Genomic DNA, 17,634 nt, shown 5'->3' on the forward strand with positions numbered 1-17,634 from the left:
CCTCAGTCTTCTCCTCTCCAGGCTGAATGGTTCCCAGTCTCTCAGGCTTTCCTCTTAAAGGAGGTGCTCCAGGCCGCTCATCCTCTTTGCAGCCCTTCAATGGAGTCTCTCAAGAAATTCCCTGCTTTTCTTGAACTGGGGGTGGTACTCCATAGGTGGCATCAGCAGAGCTAAGTATTGAGGGAGGATCACAGAATCACCAAGGTTTGAAAAGAATCACTGGATCACCCAGTCTGTCTACTGATCACCAATAGTTCTAACTAAACCATGTCCCTCCATACAACATCCAAACATTCCTTGAACCACCTCCCTGGCAGCCTATTTCCGTGCCTGATCACTCTTTCAGAGAAGTAGTATTTCTTGATGTCCAGCCTGAATCCCCCCTGGTGCATCTTGAAGCCGTTCCCTCTAGTCTTATCACAAGTTCCATGGGAGAAGAGGCCAACCCCCAGCTCAATACAACCTCCCTTCAGGTAGTTATAGACAGCAATAAGGTCTCTCCTGAGCCTCCTCTTCTCCAGACTGAACAATCCCAGCTCCTTCATCATAAGACCTGTGCTCCAAACCCTTCACCAGTGTTGTCGCCTTTCTTTGAACGCACTCCAGGGCCTCAATGTCTTTCTTGCAGTGAGGGGCCCAAAACTGGACACAGTGCACCTCTGCACCATTCCAGTGCATCCCATCAGCTGACAAAAGAAATACGGAATCATGCTGCTTTCTGCAACCTGGAAGCATGGACAGAGGCACTTCTATCTTGGAAAACATGGCCTACACCCACTTATCTTTCTAAAGAGATGATAGCCACTTCCAGACATCCTAAGTACACAAAGGAAGACATTCAGTGCTTGCTCAATAGCCAAATAAAGGAGACTGAAATAAGGGGACAGACAAAACTCCTTTCTAGCATGTCAGTCCCTAACCTCTACTGATGCATGCAGTTTTCCCACTCCACATGTAGGCCTCTAAACACTAGCCCTTTCTGAACCTCATCGTATTCATCTCCAACCAATTCTCCAGCCTGTCCAGGTCTCACTGAATGGCAGCATAGCCTTCTGGTGTGGCAACCACTCCTCCCAGCTTCATATCGTCAGCAAACCTGCTGAGGGTCCATTGTATCTAACCATCTAGGTCATTGATGAAGGTGTTGAACGTAACCAAGCCTAGTACCATGCCCTGGGAAATTCCAATAGCCTTCCAAGGCCTCCAACTAGACGCTGTGGTGCTGATCACAGCTCTCCGAGCTCTGCCAGTCAGCTAGTTCTCAACTGTCCACTCATCTATCTCATACTTCCTAAGGTTACCTACAAGGGTGCTTTGGGAGACAGTGTCCAAAGCCTTGCTGAAGTCAAGGTATACAGCATCCACTGCTTTCCTCTCATTTACCCAGCTGATCATGTCATCATATAAGGCTACCAGATTGATCAATCATTATTTCCTCTTGCTGAATCCATGCTGAGCAATCCCAGTACCTTTCTTTTCATCCACCTCATTCAGCAGTGGGCCTACGTTTTCCCTAACTTTGCTTTTGCTACTGACACACTGACAACAAGTTTTTCTTGTTGTCCTTCCTTGACCTCCGTCAACAGATTTAATTTCAAGCAGGCCATAGCCTTTCTTATCGCACCATTACATGCACTAGCAATGTTTCCATATTCCTCCCACATGGCCAGACCCCTCTTTGACGTTCCAAAGACATTCTTCTTCCACTTGAGTCTTTCCATGAGCTCATCCGTGCAGGTCTCCTGCCAAGTTTGCCTTGTTTCTTACTCCTGGGGACACATCAATCTTGAGATTGGAAGAAGTGGTGCTCGAATGTCAACCAACACTTAGGGCCCTTTACATTCCAATGCCCTAACTCATAGGATACCTCCAAGCAGGTTCTTGAAGAGGTCAAAGTTTGCTCTCCTGATGTACAAGGCTACAATCTTATTTATTTCTTTGTTTCTTCCACATGACATCTTGAACTCCACTTTCACATTGTTGCTGCATCCAAGGCTTCCCAAGCCTTCCCACTCCCAACCAGTCTTTCCTTGTTTGTAAGAACAAGGTCCAGCAGCACGTCTCTCCTCCTTGAGTCCTCCATCACTTTCATCAGAAAGTTATCTCCCATGCACTGCATGAACCTCCCAGAACGTGCGTGCCTGGTAGCATTGCTTTACCAGCAAATATCTTCTATAGATACTCTGGCCCCTGAAAAGACATCTGTTGGTTTTTCTGCTTATATAATTTTTTGATACCAGCCTCAGAGAAGTTTACAGAACAAAACAGCAAAGAGAAATTAAATAGAGCATTTATATCCTGTAATGCATAAATGCTTAAAGTACTGTACTTGGAGCCCTTAAGCAGTGATTATCCTCCTGACACTGCAGCAGTACAATTCTATGCTAGCTAGCAGCATCATATTTGTTTTCCTAGCAATAAAATTCATTCTCTGCACAAAAAGAAATGCAAGGATTTGAAAGGACTCAAAATTAGCAATTGTTATAAGACTCCCATTCTATAACAGCTCTTTTCCACTTAGCCATTCTCCTTCACTAAGTGAACAGAAACAATTGTCATGATTGTTTAACAGAACCTCAGCAATATTTTTATTACATCTGTTCTATGCATAGCCTGTCAGGTCACATCTAACACTAATATTCCTTTGTCTTAGTTTATCAACCTCTTTGTCCATCTTCCTGTTCCTTTTGTCACTCTCTTCTTAGCAGGAGGTTTCAGGATACAATAAGGTTAGTGATTCCAGCTGGTTGCCAAATTACATGGAACAGTCATATACACTTAGTATTTTAATAGGTGGCATTTTTTTTCAGTATATGAACAGGAAGGGCACATTGGCCTTTGGAGTTATTTCCATTATCTGTTTCAACTACAATTCTATTTTAATAAATTATTCAGCTCTGTATTCTACAGTTTCTTTGAAATAATGAAAACAACATCTGTTCCAGAATACAAATGCAAAGACAGCATTCTAAAACAAGTACCAATAAAACAGCAGTAGATTTATGCAAAATGTACCTTAGCCCAGAAAACTACTTTCTTCTCTGCCATATCTAAACATTTATGTGGCCAAAGACTTGAGATATTAAATTGCAAAAATCAACAGGAAACAAAGGGGTTTGCTCTCTAACGTATTACAAAGGATTGGTGTTTTAAACATTGTACTCAACTGATGTTTACACACTATTAGAGATGAATGTTAGAGAGCATCCACCTCGCAGCAGACCATTACTTCAAAGGTAGACCCATGCACCTGAGCAGCCTGGACTGCTCCCAGAGTCCACAGTGGAAATTTCATAGGAAGTCACTGTGGCCTGTCTTGGGGAAAAAAAAAAAACAGAAACAAACAAACAAAAGGTAACAGCCAAAAACTATATATATATAAATAAATAAATAGATGGATAGATAAATCACACAATCCCTCCTGTGTTTCTCAGTGATTTTTCTCTGATCCATGCCACCACTGTTACGCTCTCCACATCCCACCATGGTTGCTGGACTTTCCCTGTGATAATGTTGCGGCACTTTCAGATGTATTGGACACATCACTATCAGGAGGTCAGAGATTAACGCTGGTGCTTCCTTTAAGATCCCTCCTACTGCCATCCTTGACTACTGCTTGCCTCGAATATTTTCCTGTCACTTCTCTTTCAGAATCCTTGGATTTGACAGCAGCCATGCCTATGAACTTTCTCAGGGACTCAAGCTCCCTGCTACCTCACAATAGATCCACCGGATAACCCAGGATACACTGCAGAAAGGGCTGTAGTAAGACAACAACTATTCTATCTGATTTTTATTTTCTCGGATCAAATTATTACTAAAAAGGACTGCTGGAATGTCTGCCTTGGGGCAACTGAGCCCCGTTTGTCCAATGTAGCTGATAATGGAGCAGAATATAAAAGTCACCTTCAATGGAGGTCAATTTTTGCGCTGTGAATGCAGTACAGGCAGAGGCAGAGTCTCTCTTAATGACTTGGAATAGCTACGCTCTTTCACCAGTTAGTCAAGCACCGAGGAACAGCTTTGTCATTTCCAGTAGTCACACCAATTACAGACATCTCCTTCACTGACTGCCAGTATCCTAGAAGTTGTCCAAATACACATCACTGTATTGTTTACGTTAGATTTATTAACTCTAAACACATACGCTCATTAATTGGATAAGCTTGCTCTTGCAGTTCATGAACTGCAAAACTTTTGATATTCATCTAAATATTTTGTCAGCAATGCGTATAGGGATGCAGCATAACTGGCATTCACTTCAAATTATTTTAAAATCCTAACATATTTCATTCCAAAACTGATTCTCCTCCAGCAATCTCAGAAACATGATTTATTGACTAAATTCAGTTTGCTCACTGTTAATGAAACTTGGTTTTATGGATTTTGTTGCGGGTTGGAAGAGTGTGGAGAATGTACAAAAGCTGGTATCTGATCATACGGCAAAGAAAGTTGATCTGGTTGCCTTGTTGTCATAGACCAGTGATGCTTTTGACTTTATGATTGCAAGAGAGGGACAAGGTACCAAGAAATTAAATCTACATTATATTGCAAATGAAACATATTTTAGAAGCTGGATATTTTGTTATCCAGTCTTATGAGCACACCGGCTTGGATGCATTAAAAAAGCAAGCAAACAAAAACTTCTCCAAATGCTCCAAGAACACCTTATTTGGTACAGTATTTCATACCTAAAGAGGAAAACTGACATACAGTCAACACAGCTTCAGGTTTCAAGTGGCAGCTTCATAAATCTAGACCCCAGCTGACTGCAGCAACTTTGAGCAAACTTCTACCTTGCTGCAAAATGTTCATTGCCAAACTATATAACCACTATAAAGGGACACGATGGAGCAATAAAATATTCATCTTATTTTACACAAAATACATGAGATGAAAGGAAGTGCAGGAAACATGGGGTGCAGAGAATCCTTCAGCAGATCACAGAGGCCTCTTTGCTGGAAAATGTCTGAAAATATTTAGTCTTTGCAAATGTTTCTGTGATATCTCGCTTTTAGTGTGACTTCATCTGCATCAAGGACAATTTGGCAAAGAACAAGAGAGCCCATCCAAGGGAAGAAAACTTCCAAGTTTCTCTCCAGTGCCAGGACAGTTTCAAGGAAGATCCTAAAAAGCTTATTGTGGTAGTCATTTAATTTAAAGCACGCTGTATAAGACAGTACATAAAATTTTCATCATCATGCAACAGCTATACGTGCATACAGGAATGTAGTTAGTAAGCAAAATCTTCCCCAGAGAACAGGGCTGCCCTTGTGAGCAGGTCATTCTAGCAAACCAACACTTACTTCGAGCTGTAAGATTAATGCCTTTGGCTTCTTTTGAGAAACTCTTATCCTAGCAGGCAGCCCTTTGAACTTCTATAAATCTCTCAGCACAGCCAACAATTACGTAACACATCATAAATACATAAATGAGTTATCAGAGTTCAATGAATTTCACCTTGCTGCCAGTTCATAGTGATGTTTGCAAATAGAATCCAGTTTCCCCGCTTTCAAGAATACCTTTACTTCTCTTAATTACTTTTTAAGTGCAAAACAATATGGTTACAGGTAACGAGGGGACACCAAAAGAACTCACTAAGTGTTTTGAGTTCTAGTACTTCTCTACATAAGAAAACCCTGCAAGCTCCTTTCAATAAGCAAAATGTCTGTAATACTGCTTTTTTTGCACATGCAGTTTTAATTTTATACAAGGAAGTCTCAAAAAAAGCCATCAGTTAGCCTAGTAACTCTACAATGAACTTAAACAAGTGTATAGAGACTAAAAACAAAAACAAAACAAGACACCAGACATGCCAGAAACTGAACATTTCCTCCACCTGCATCATCATGCATTATTCCTAGTTTTGCTAATTTGACAGAAACCTTTATTTTCCACTCACGGGAAAAAAAAACAAACAAACAAACAAACAAAAAAACAACAAAAAAACATAAGCAACTTTGTACAGACAAAATTTGACTGCAAGAAAATAATTCTGCGTTCAGTCAGTGACAATTTGCACTTCACTCCTGCGAAAACCACGCGAGGCGCTGCCGGGTGCGCCGAACTCTGCTACCCTCGCAGTGCCACCTGGCGGGCTTCTCTGCACGCTCTCGATGGACTTTCCCGACCGTGCAGGAAAATTCGGATTCCTGCACAGGTCCGCCTTTTGCCTGCAGCGCACATCGGTGGCTTAGGCTTGCCAGGTGCACAGCGATGTGTGTGAGCAGATGAGTGTGCAATTGCCACCTTCACTGAACACCCTGTAACTGTCCTTGCTGAGGTTCACTAGCAAGAAGTGCTTCAGCCGCCCAGGCAGCAAACGTATTACTATTAACTTTCCAACAACCTGGAGATCCTCCTGCACCTTTGATAAGGGCTTCAAGCTTTCCAGGACTTTGGATTTCAGCAGCTAATTGAAAAGCTCCTCAAATTCTTCTTAATTCCTCACCGGTTTCACAGGTGACCAACTAATTACCTTCAAAGGACTTGCAAGACATTAGTATGTATCAGAAGATGCTATCAAGAACAAATAAGGTATTACCATCACCCTTCTCTTGTTTCTGTCTTTAAAATTTCTCTTTTGTAATTAGTTTAATATTCACACACTAGAATCAACACATGGAAGATCAGGCCTTGAAAGTTTGATTGTTAGTGAAAGCAGCTTCCTGAGGATAATAATTGTGGACTTCCCCAAATAACTTATTTCCCTAACTAAAACATGAAAAGTCATTCACTATCCCAACTCCTCTCATCTCCATTGTAAAAATGTTATCAACATTTTACACACATTACACATATTTATTTTATAAATATTATGCTAGCATGGGCCTTTAATTTGATGAGTTATTTTACTTTTATGTACTCCAGCATTATACTGAATAGTAAAATTACCCTTCTACAATGTTTTCCTTTTCAACCATTTCTTGAAAATTTTAATTTTAACAAAGCCAGAACATTATAATTCACAAAGCACATCTTAAGTATTATCAGCCAGCTTTGAACACTTTAAATTAAAGAAAAAAAAAAAAAAACAACCAACCTTTAAACAGTCCTGTTTTCCAACTGGCTACAGATACATTTTATAAAACAAAATGTTGATTTGAAGAGCAACAAGAGTTTATAATTTTTTTTAATTCTACACAAGTATTCTCCAATGCTTCATAGGGAGAATTTAAGAGAGCTTAGTCAGAATTCAGAAGGCCAATTTTGAGAGCAAAGTCCCACAAGAATACTGATGCAGTAGAGCAACCAACACTGAAATGTATCGAGCTTCAGGGCTCCACTTGCACACAGGAACTTGTGGAATAAGGAAACAAGTTATTACGGAATCAGTGGAATTGCTCTATCAAAATATCTGTATCAAAACGAATCATATTGGTCTTGTATAGCAAGCAGTGTTAGTAGCAGGAAAAAAAATACTTCTGGTACAATCTTTTTGGGAAATGAACCAGATAATGCTCGTGTGAATGCATTTCAGTTTTGTGTATCAGTCCCCTCTGTCTACTTACACCTGGCCACTCCATCCTCCAGCATGTAAGGAAGCAGCCAGCAGTCACAGTGCCGTCACCTTTCCATTCTGATACTGGCATAAGCTACTTTCTCCCTTCTGCTGTCAGACTGCTCAGAGAGGAGCACCCTAACAGATCCCTCAGCAGGTGCAGAGAAAAAAATGCATCTGCCAAGCTTGCAAAAGACTTAATTCCTTGGATTATCTTGTATTTCAAAGCCAAGAAAGAATAAAACAAAACAAAACTGATCTATCTCTGAAAACGGACAATAAGCATAACAGTTTATGAAGTATTTATGATTTACATACTTACATTTTTGTCTACCAGAACGAGCCACTGCAGCTTCCAGCACATGGTTACAGGGCTGCTGGTAAAAGCTAAGCACCAATGGAGCTACCTAAACACTGAACGGCCTGTGGTTTTCTGGGAGCGCTGGCAAACCAGAGGTGACCAGGAGCAACGAGCTCACAGCAGGGGCCGGCAGAGCCTAATTTAACGAGGGACAAACCATGTTTGGGTTTCAGCCTCGGCTACTAACACAAAGGGGCCGAAGCTTTACCTGACCTTAGCAGCGAGCACCCGCACACCGCAGGCCACGGCACAGCCCGCCTTACCGCCCTCAGCCCCTTAAGAGCGCCACCCCAACTCCCGCTCAAACACCGCCCCCCTCACAGCGATGGCTGCCCCCTAGCGGCCACTCACATCGCGCGTGCGCATCGCGCGAAGTGGGCGGCGCTGCGTTTCTTCTCCGTTCGGGAGCGGTGCGCCATGGCCAGCGGGGTGAGATGGCGTGCGGTTCCGAACCCTTTTTCTTATGAGCGTAGCGGTCTTACCGCTTTTTCCCCTTTTTGTCCCCTAAGAACGCACTTTCGGGAGGCGGTGCGGGGGTATGCTCGGCACCTCTGGGGTCCCTCGCTCCGGGAGGCCGAAGTGGCGGAGGGCCGTGCGCGGGGCTGCCGGGCGGGCCGGGGCGCTGCGGCTGGCGCGGCTGTGCCGAGTGGCAGTGTTACCGCAGCCGGCATCGCGCGCCGCGAGTTTCGAAGCGCCATTCTGGATGCGCGCTGTGAGATTCAGGGACTTCTGAGCAGAGCCTCCGGGGTGACTTTTCTGCCCCCTCCCCCCAGCCGCCCGCCCGCCTGTCTGCCTGCCTGCCGGAGCTCACCGAAGTGCGGTATTCGGGGCTGCCCCCAGAAAGAGCCGCTTCCCGCGAGTTGCGGGAGGGCTGCCGAGGGATTTTCACGGAGCGCTTCCCCGTTTCTACGGGAAATCGGGCAGTGCTGTTGCGGAGTATCGATGCCTTTTGCGCTTCGTTTGTCGAATTCAGAGTTCTTGCTGAAATCTGGCACGTTCGGCAGTTAGGAGTCAGCAACTCGCATCTGGTCGTGGTGTGCTTTTGTAGTATTTACCCAGGGTATAAAAAGCAGAGCGGGGGGCAGCTGTGTCCAGTCACGGTGCCGTGGGTTGTGGGAATGGTGCCCGTTTTGTAGAGCTGTAAAACTTTGGCCCCTTTGGGTTGGCAGCAGTTACTTCTGCATGCTTTGAGCCAAAGGAAGTGCCTGCAGCTGTGCTGTTTCACCTAGCTGGCAGCATAGGACTAAAAGTGCTGCAAAAAGCCATAAAGTGCCCGTCATTTTGTTGTATATAGTTGATGAATCAGGTGCAGCAAACTCAGAATGTCTTGGAGCTGCTGTTTCTTCCAGGCAGTGAGACATCAGTAAGGCTGGGTGTCTGTGTGGATGATCTTGGGAGAAGCCCACAAGAGCACCATGGGTAGAATGCACCAGAATGTCATTTTTTTTATATCAACTGGTAGTGCACACTATACAGTACTTTGTCTTTTCAGCCATCGTAGCAATGGCTGAGTCCTTGTTGGCATGAAAGAAAATGGGTGCAAGATCAGTTCTGGCATAACCAAGTTATTGCAGAATATATGGTTGCTGTTCTGGACTAGATTGTAGAGGGGCCTCTTCCAAGGCAAGCAAGTCAGTGATGGCATTCCTGGTGAGGTTGTATGCTTGTAGATAAAGCCCTGAGTTTGATTCTACAGCTCTCTCACAGGTATCCTGCAGGAAATTACTGTACGTTGCATTATCAGAAAGATGGATCTAACAGAAGGCAAAACATGGACTATTTGATACCCTGCCTGTTTTCTCCTTATTATATTTTTGCTCAGTAAGAGGCTAACATTCAAATTCCACATGTTAGTTCACTCATTAACTTTGTGAAATGTAGAGCAATTAAGTCTTTGTGCTGAAATCACATATTTCAGATCTGGCATTCTTCCCAAAACCTACTTGCCTTTCTATTGCTTCTTTGTTGGCTGAACAAAAATTAAACTTAAATGAAACAATCAATGTTCTGTCCTCTTTTTGTTTTGTTGTCTTTTAGGTTATTAAATGCAAGGCTGCTGTTGCCTGGGAGACAGGTAAACCTCTCTCTATTGAGGAGGTGGAGGTCGCTCCGCCAAAAGCTCATGAAGTCCGCATCAAGGTAATTAAATTGGTAATAGTATGCATTATATTTTGGGACGTTGAGTATTAAAGCTGTTTGTTTACCAACAGAGGAAATGTTGAATGAAAAGTGTAAAGGCTGAGTTGAGAATGAAGTAACGAAGAAAAGTGTAAAGGCTGAGTTGAGAACGAAGAAAACTATGGGGTGTAGATCTTCTGTTTATGGAAAACATTTTTAGTTTCTATTGGTCTTAATTCAGTCTGGTCTAAAAATTATAGCTAGACTTGGGGATCAGTAATTTCAAATCTGGGAGCCCAACTTGCATTGAGAAGACTTGGACTACTGATTCCTACCTTGAGGAAACTAGATGTTGTGTTTTGTCTGTTTTAACATCAGGAGGTGGTTGATGGAAATGAGAAGATGTATCATCATAAATTTCCTTTTTTCTGAGTATGATGTACCACCTGCCTTGCCAGGAGTGAAAGTAAGCTTGTTGTATCACACACGTTGCTTGGATCAGAAAGCTTCTGTTGGCAGTTTTTGTGAATTACTAACCAAAGGGAAATATTGAAACCTGTGTTAGTATTTTTCAAGATGCCTGAGCCTATATATTTCTTTACAGATAGTTGCCACTGCACTCTGTCACACTGATGCCTATACGCTGAGTGGTGCTGATCCCGAGGGATGTTTCCCTGTGATTTTGGGTCATGAAGGAGCAGGAATTGTAGAAAGTGTTGGAGAAGGAGTAACAAAAGTAAAGCCAGGTAAGAAAATACCTGGCATCTTCCACATTTACTACCACGTAGTAAAGTGTCACTTTAGTAGATCAACTGTCAAATCTGGCTACTCACATGATATATTGCAGGAGTTAATATAATGTTTTATTTTAGGGTGTATGTGCATGCATTCCTTTTGTCTGTGAGGGATAATGCCAATTATTCGATGTGCTCTTGGTTTAATGATTGGAAGACTCTGTATTTCTTACTTGAGGTTGGATCAACATAATGAGAAGATTTTTTTTTTTTCAAGTGATAGTTATCAGCTGTTGTTTTAATTAAAGAGCTTAAAAATGTTGAATCATGTTTCTGTTAGCTTGAGGTTGTTTTGTTTTACTGTCATGTTCCTATTTGTTCTGGAAAGATAAGCTTCTGATTAGCTGTCTGTTCAGGTATGAGAAAGTGTTCTAGATAGCACTCCGTAAACAGTGCTACTCTATAAGCAGTCTCTAACACACAGAAGTTTTAAATGAGCAGCTGCTTATTTAAAAGCTGTAAAAACGGAGTAACTTCACTTTTCTTCTAAAGCCTTCATTGACTCAGTAATAGCTATTTTTTTTTCTTTTCACTAGGGGATACTGTTATCCCTCTGTACATCCCCCAGTGTGGTGAGTGCAAGTTCTGCAAGAATCCTAAAACTAATCTGTGCCAAAAGATCAGGTCTGTATGCTTTTTGTCTTGATCCTAGTTGCTGTCTTGAGTCTAGTTGCTGTTGAACATATACCTGTTGTAGTTTTCAAAAATAATTGAGGGATTCTTCATCTTCATAATTGAGAAGTAGAACTGTTGGTGAATCATTTTATGACATGGGAAGTATATGCTTTAGTATATTTTAGTATATGTCTTGAATAAATCTTTTTGTTTTCACATTTGTGAAGGTGAGAGCTGTTAGCTTCTTTCCACAACTTTGAAAACATAAATGCTCTAATTCCATATTTAATCCATACTTAAGGGAAATACTTCAGAGAATTTAGCTCTTGGTGCAAACACCAGAGGTTTTGAGGGGTACAGAATTACAGAGAAAGTTGTTTTTCCTGAACACCTGCTTCCCTGTTGAATTTCCAGCTGGTAAGCAGTAGAGGTGGTAAATCAAAGAAGGGAAGGACTCTGTCTTTGGGACAGACTTACCATTAATATTGTTTGATAGGTGGTCTAGCTTGGATGCAGTGGGTGGAAGCAATTGGTACTACAATGAGTTCTGGTGATCAGGGAGAATATCTGTCTTTGGTCACTATCTTCAGCCCACAGAAATATGGTATCTCATTTTGTAAATTAAGAGCTGCTCTCCATACTTCTCATGCTTTAAAGTTACTCTGCTGCAATTTCAGCTGGAAATTCTTTGTTTCACCTGAGCATGCTGCCATTCTGGTAGCAGCAGGCCACAGGAATAACATGACTGCTATTTGGGCACTCTATTTAAATTCCTGTTTAAAAATAAGTGAGATTACAGCATAGATTCCATTCCGAATAAAACAGTCTTGCAAAACCAAAGGCTAGAGTGACATAACTACAGGTGCTACACCAGGGAAGTGGACTGAAGGAGGTGAAGATGGGAGTATGGTACTCTCATCTTACGGCACAAGCAGCTAGGATTGGTAGCATGCTGAAAAACTCCGCAGTTCTTTCTGTGCTTCTTTGGAGGAATTAACAGCACGAAGTGTTAGGAATCTAGTGTCTGATTTCTGTCAATTTATGGTATGTTACAGTGTTTCAAAAATCTGTTGTGCAATTATGTGACTGTACCTTGAAGTAGACTGAAAGGATACCCTCTAGCGAGATTGATTACTGCTAAAGACTCTGACTACTTTCCTGTCTTTGCCTTAAGAATTACTCAAGGGAAAGGACTCATGCCTGATGGTACCAGCAGATTCACCTGCAAAGGAAAGCAGATTTACCATTTCATGGGGACTAGCACCTTCTCAGAGTACACAGTGGTGGCTGATATCTCAGTAGCTAAGATAGATCCTGCAGCACCTCTCGATAAAGTGTGCCTTCTGGGTTGTGGCGTCTCTACAGGCTATGGGGCTGCTCTTAACACTGCTAAGGTAAAGGCTTCTGGTTGCTTCTGGCCTTTCTCTGCAACTGTATCTGAGCCAAAGTACACTAACACTTTAGGGACTACACTGGAACCACGACGTACAAGTTTTCTGGGCTTTAATGGTCTTTAATTGATGAGGTTTAACTAAGAATTTCTAACATCTCAATAAAGGCCAGATCAGATTAGAAGAAAATTAGAGGAAATGCACGTAAAAGATTCTGCACCGTTTTTTTTTTTTTATATCAACCTTTCCAGAAATTACGAAGTCACCTTAATCTCAGTGCAAATCTGTCTGATAGTTTCAAAGGTCAGGGTGAGAAAGAGAGCTGGTAGGTGAGTGCGCATGAGGCTTGGGCAAGTTTTGGAAGTGGAGTCAGGGCAAAAAAGAAAGCCTGGCACTTGAAGAGTGTTCTTGTGTGAGCTTTCTGTAGAGTTTGCCTTATCTAAGTTTTAAGATCTTGTAGCTACTGTATTTATCCCTCCTTTTTCTTCATAATAGATCTTTCAACCACTCATAGAATGATGAATTTTCTCTGTTGCTCATGGCTCTTTATTTTTCACCTAGGTGGAACCTGGGTCCACTTGTGCAGTCTTTGGTTTAGGAGGAGTTGGGCTGGCTGCTATTATGGGCTGTAAAGCAGCAGGAGCATCCCGGATCATTGGCATTGACATAAACAAGAATACCTATGCCAAAGCCAAGGAGTTTGGAGCTGCTGAGTGCATCAGCCCTCAAGATTTTGAGAAGCCCATACAGGAGGTGCTGGTTGAAATGACTGATGGTGGTGTAGACTACTCATTCGAGTGTGTTGGTAACGTTGCAGTCATGGTGAGTGTTTGCATAAATGCAGTACTTGGGGGTGGTCAGCTAGGTGCCACTTAGTTGTTCAGCTGAACAGGAAAATGAGCTGCTTTCTTGTTACAGAAAACATGCCATGGTAATTCATTGGTTTATTTTTAAATAGTAATGGTAACTACCATGACTAAAAAGGACAATTTATATCCAACCCTAATGAAAATGCTACTTCTTAGGTTAAGATAGTGTTCTTACACTATGCAAACATTTTCTCTTTGAAATCATTTTAATTAACAAATGCAATATGAAATATACTATACCACGAATAGTAAAATCTCAAGGACTGCTAAGTGTCTCTCTTCTTTCTGAGATAGTTAATTTAACCTTTAGAAACAGTGAGTGTAAAGCTAGGTTTTCAGGAATGACAGCAAGATTGCTAAGCTGCATGGTCTACCTGGTCTCTGTGTATTTATCCCAGCTCCCAGATGGAGTTCACAGTAACTTTTCTGGAAGCCAGACAAGAAAAAAAAAAAAAAAAGAGCAAAATGAATCGTTAGCAGAATAAGGAATCTGAACAAATGGGAGACTTAATGTAACTTTCACTGTATTTTTACTGTTCCTTAAATTATTAATGTGGCAGTTCATTAACTGAGGGAGAGGGGAATTGAAACCTGTGCCAGTCTAAGCAGTGTAAACGTTAGCTATACATGCTCTGTTTCGTCCTGTCCATGTGTGAAGAGGGCTGCCTTGGAAGCCTGCCACAAAGGCTGGGGGGTCAGCGTGATAGTTGGAGTAGCTGCTGCTGGTCAGGAGATCTCAACGCGGCCGTTCCAGCTGGTAACCGGCCGCACATGGAAAGGGACTGCGTTTGGAGGTGAATAACTCTTTTACTTTGGGGATAAAACTAGTTTACAAAATGTGAGGGTACTTTATCTGATACTCCTACGAACAGGCTGCACACACATTGGTATGGCATATCACATATTTCAAAGAGAGAATATAGCCATACAACCATAAAGTTCTAAGGGAAATGATGTAGTGTAACTGCTTTCTTATCAGCTAGACGTTGGGATGTAGTAAAATGACCTTTGTGGAGATGGGAATTCACGTAAACGTGTTTGTGTCACTTAGTCAGTAGGCAGATCTTTGGGCTAAAGTGGGAACTTTTGATTTTATAGCTGTTTTATAACCGCCACCAACAGAAACCTGTTCAAAATTTTAGTTACCAGTAAACTTGATGAATTTCCTTATCGACCTCTTTTTCCAAGTAATACAGAACTTAGTTGGGTTATAAAAGTCTGTTCAGAGGCTGATGGAGAAGCCTAGTACAAGATTTTCTAGGTGAGGGCTGTTGAGTTTTGAAATACTAATGAAAGGTTTGTACTCTCCTTTCATTCCATATTCACTACCTGACTAGAGCAGGAGGGACAGACAGCAGCAGCCTCTGTTGCTTTTCAGATTTATCAGATAAACACCCACAGATTGGTTATTGGTTAACACCCAAAGATTGTTATGTTTTCCTCCCTCTTTGTTCAGAGGTGGGTGGAAAGGGCAAAAACAAATGTGTATTTGCTGTCTTTCAGGCTGGAAGAGCGTTGACAATGTACCAAAGCTGGTGACTGACTACATGTCCAAAAAGATCAAAGTAGATGAGTTTGTAACTCACACCCTGCCTTTTGACAAAATTAATGAGGCTTTTGATCTGCTGCATGGAGGAAAAAGGTAATGTTCGTAACACTGAAAGGTGTAGATGTTTCTTTAGGGGTCGGGCATATACTGTGCACATTCATTCTGAGACAGAGATGTTTTATCTGGGCTACTAAACACATGCCAAATCAGAGGCAGAGAAAAAAGCAAGCAACGTATAAGGAAAATACACAGGTAAAGAGGATAAGCTATTCTTAGCTTTGTATTTCCAAATCTACTGCCAAAACATTCCTTCTTAGAAAAACAGAGATCAAAAGACAGTTTTTCCAAATACATTTTTACAATTATTAAACTATGAGTCTAATTTAGCAGTTATGCTGAAATCTACTATTTAGTTATTTTTATCAATTACTTAAGATAGATTACCAGCAGAAAGAGTCACTTAAGAGTCAGCTTTTAATAGGCTACTTCTTCAGGTGTTTTCTCTGTGGTTTGAACTGGGGTTGAATGCTAATGTGAGTTTGTATTTGTTAATAGGGTCAGACAGCTTTTACAATGGCTTCTTCCTTTAGTAAGATAAACAGCAATTTGGACTGTTCACACTGCAAAGTTCTGCAATTGACTGCAGATGGTGGGGAAAAAAAAAAGCAGTGTAAGTTACTTAAAATACTCCAAGTTGCCAAAAAGGAGAATGCCTGTAAACATTAGTTTTCCTCATAGGTAATTTGGCAAGTTAATGAAAACTGACACACATTATTTGAAAAGCTTTCCTGCCGAGTATATCTTGTTTGGGAACAGACTAAAGATAAAGGATAATGAGCATTATCAACACTTTTAGGCAGGTTTTTTTTTAATAAATATTTGTTAGAGGTATAATTTCATTCTTAGAAAAAATAGAAGTTAAATGAGAGTATGTCATAGCATGCTTGAAAACTGACATATTTGTAACTCTTATTTTTTTCTTTTCCATTTTAAGCATTCGAACAGTTCTAAAGCTTTAGAAGCAGCCATGAACCTTCCAGTTGGCCAGCCATGTAACTGTCCTTTTATAATGGGATTGCTGACAAGGAGTAGGACCCTGCAACTGAAAACTCACTGGGATTTTGGGAAGAGCGTTCTAAATATTAAATGACCTGTTCTTCTGGGAAAATAAAAATAATCAGTAACCACAGGGTAGTGTTATATAAATAACAAATACTGGTTTTGGAACTTCTGTATCTGTTCCTCAAATGTAATTGTGCCTAACTCAATTTACCTAATAAAAGCATATTTCTAAACAGTGTTGAAATTGTTGATCATGAAGACGTTGATGGCTGTATCTTACTGTTTTCCTTAGATGGTTTTACAGTATATGGATGAGCATTTTTCGAACTAAATAGAAAATGATGGGGGAATTCATTGGTTTGCTAAGAATAACGGTGAGAAGCAGCATCAGTGTGCTGCAACTGCACAGAGATGAATAAAAACTGTAGCACCTGGCAAGCTTTTGGGGCTGCTCAAGGACTACAAAGGACCTGCTACCAAGCTCTACTGTGAAGCCAAGTAGGAAAGCAGACTGGTTGGATGAATGACCTAAAAAATGTCTATGTACTCACGTTTCCTTGGAAAGTCGAGTCTATATTCTGCGTTATTTTCAATCTGGCTCATTACAGCGGCTGAAGGCAGGATTTTTGTAAAGTTGATAGCAAAAAACTACTTTGTTGACTTGCCCTAATGGTGTTACCTCCAAGACTTCAGTAGCACAGAGAAAATTCTGCTATTTCCTTAAACTTACTGGCAACTGAAGAAGTATTTGCAGATTTGCAGCCAGTACTACAAAAAAACAAACAAACAAACAAAAAAACCACCAAAAACCAACAACAGTGGTAGATACAGCTTGTGTTTGTTATTTCTAAGCAGTCAGAAGTGGGATCATGCTATCGAAGTAGGGAATCACAGGAGCAGTAAAGGGCTGGGTCCAATGAAGGCATCAGGGTTCTTTATTTTGTTGGAGTTGCTGTGTTTTAAGAGCTTTAATTTGAAATTGTAGGGTTTCTTAAACTATAGCTGATGTAATCTGACCGGATACAACTTAGTAGAATTGAAACCTGGAAGCAGTGCAGCAGATCTGGAAAAACAAGCGAAACAAACTGCAAAGCAGAGGCAGAAAATCTACCTAGTTTAAAAGGTTATGTACATTAAAAGCCAAGGATGCTTGTTAAGAGAAAATTCCTTTTTTTTTTTTTTTCTTCTTCTCTCCAAGGGATGCTGGTCAGAACAACTGTTCAGAAACCAGACTGTAAATATTAATCGTCTTAGGGATAAGAGGCATTTTTCTTCTAGTAATTGCCTTGCCCTCATACACTGCTGGACAACTGGGACAATTACATCTTTTCCATTTGTTACTGGAAAGAGATCCTGAAAGCATTCTGAAAACAG

The 17,634-nt window shown here is 41.2% G+C and overlaps 1 protein-coding gene across 1 annotated transcript; it reads left to right on the forward strand.

Annotated features, from left to right (window-relative positions):
- The first annotated feature begins 8,177 nt into the window (after positions 1–8,177).
- Positions 8,178–16,493, forward strand: LOC128080513 (alcohol dehydrogenase class-3). Its single transcript, XM_052682850.1, has 9 exons — positions 8,178–8,291; positions 9,900–10,001; positions 10,585–10,726; positions 11,311–11,398; positions 12,564–12,783; positions 13,342–13,602; positions 14,308–14,443; positions 15,153–15,291; positions 16,193–16,493. Exons 1-9 carry the CDS (start codon positions 8,280–8,282, stop codon positions 16,215–16,217), a joined length of 1,125 nt encoding a protein of 374 aa, XP_052538810.1. The 5' UTR covers positions 8,178–8,279; the 3' UTR covers positions 16,218–16,493.
- Positions 16,494–17,634: the final 1,141 nt, after the last annotated feature.

This window comes from Tympanuchus pallidicinctus, unplaced genomic scaffold (genome assembly GCF_026119805.1).
Source record: "Tympanuchus pallidicinctus isolate F22 unplaced genomic scaffold, pur_lepc_1.0 scaffold2, whole genome shotgun sequence".
Lineage (NCBI taxonomy): Eukaryota > Metazoa > Chordata > Aves > Galliformes > Phasianidae > Tympanuchus > Tympanuchus pallidicinctus.

What these genes read in the sequence shown, in the direction of transcription:
- LOC128080513 (XM_052682850.1), top strand. An exon ending in CTGCTCTTAACACTGCTAAG is followed by an intron (nt 12,784 to 13,341) that starts GTAAAGGCTTCT and finishes TTTTTCACCTAG; the next exon opens with GTGGAACCTGGGTCCACTTG. An exon ending in CTGCTGCATGGAGGAAAAAG is followed by an intron (nt 15,292 to 16,192) that starts GTAATGTTCGTA and finishes TTCCATTTTAAG; the next exon opens with CATTCGAACAGTTCTAAAGC.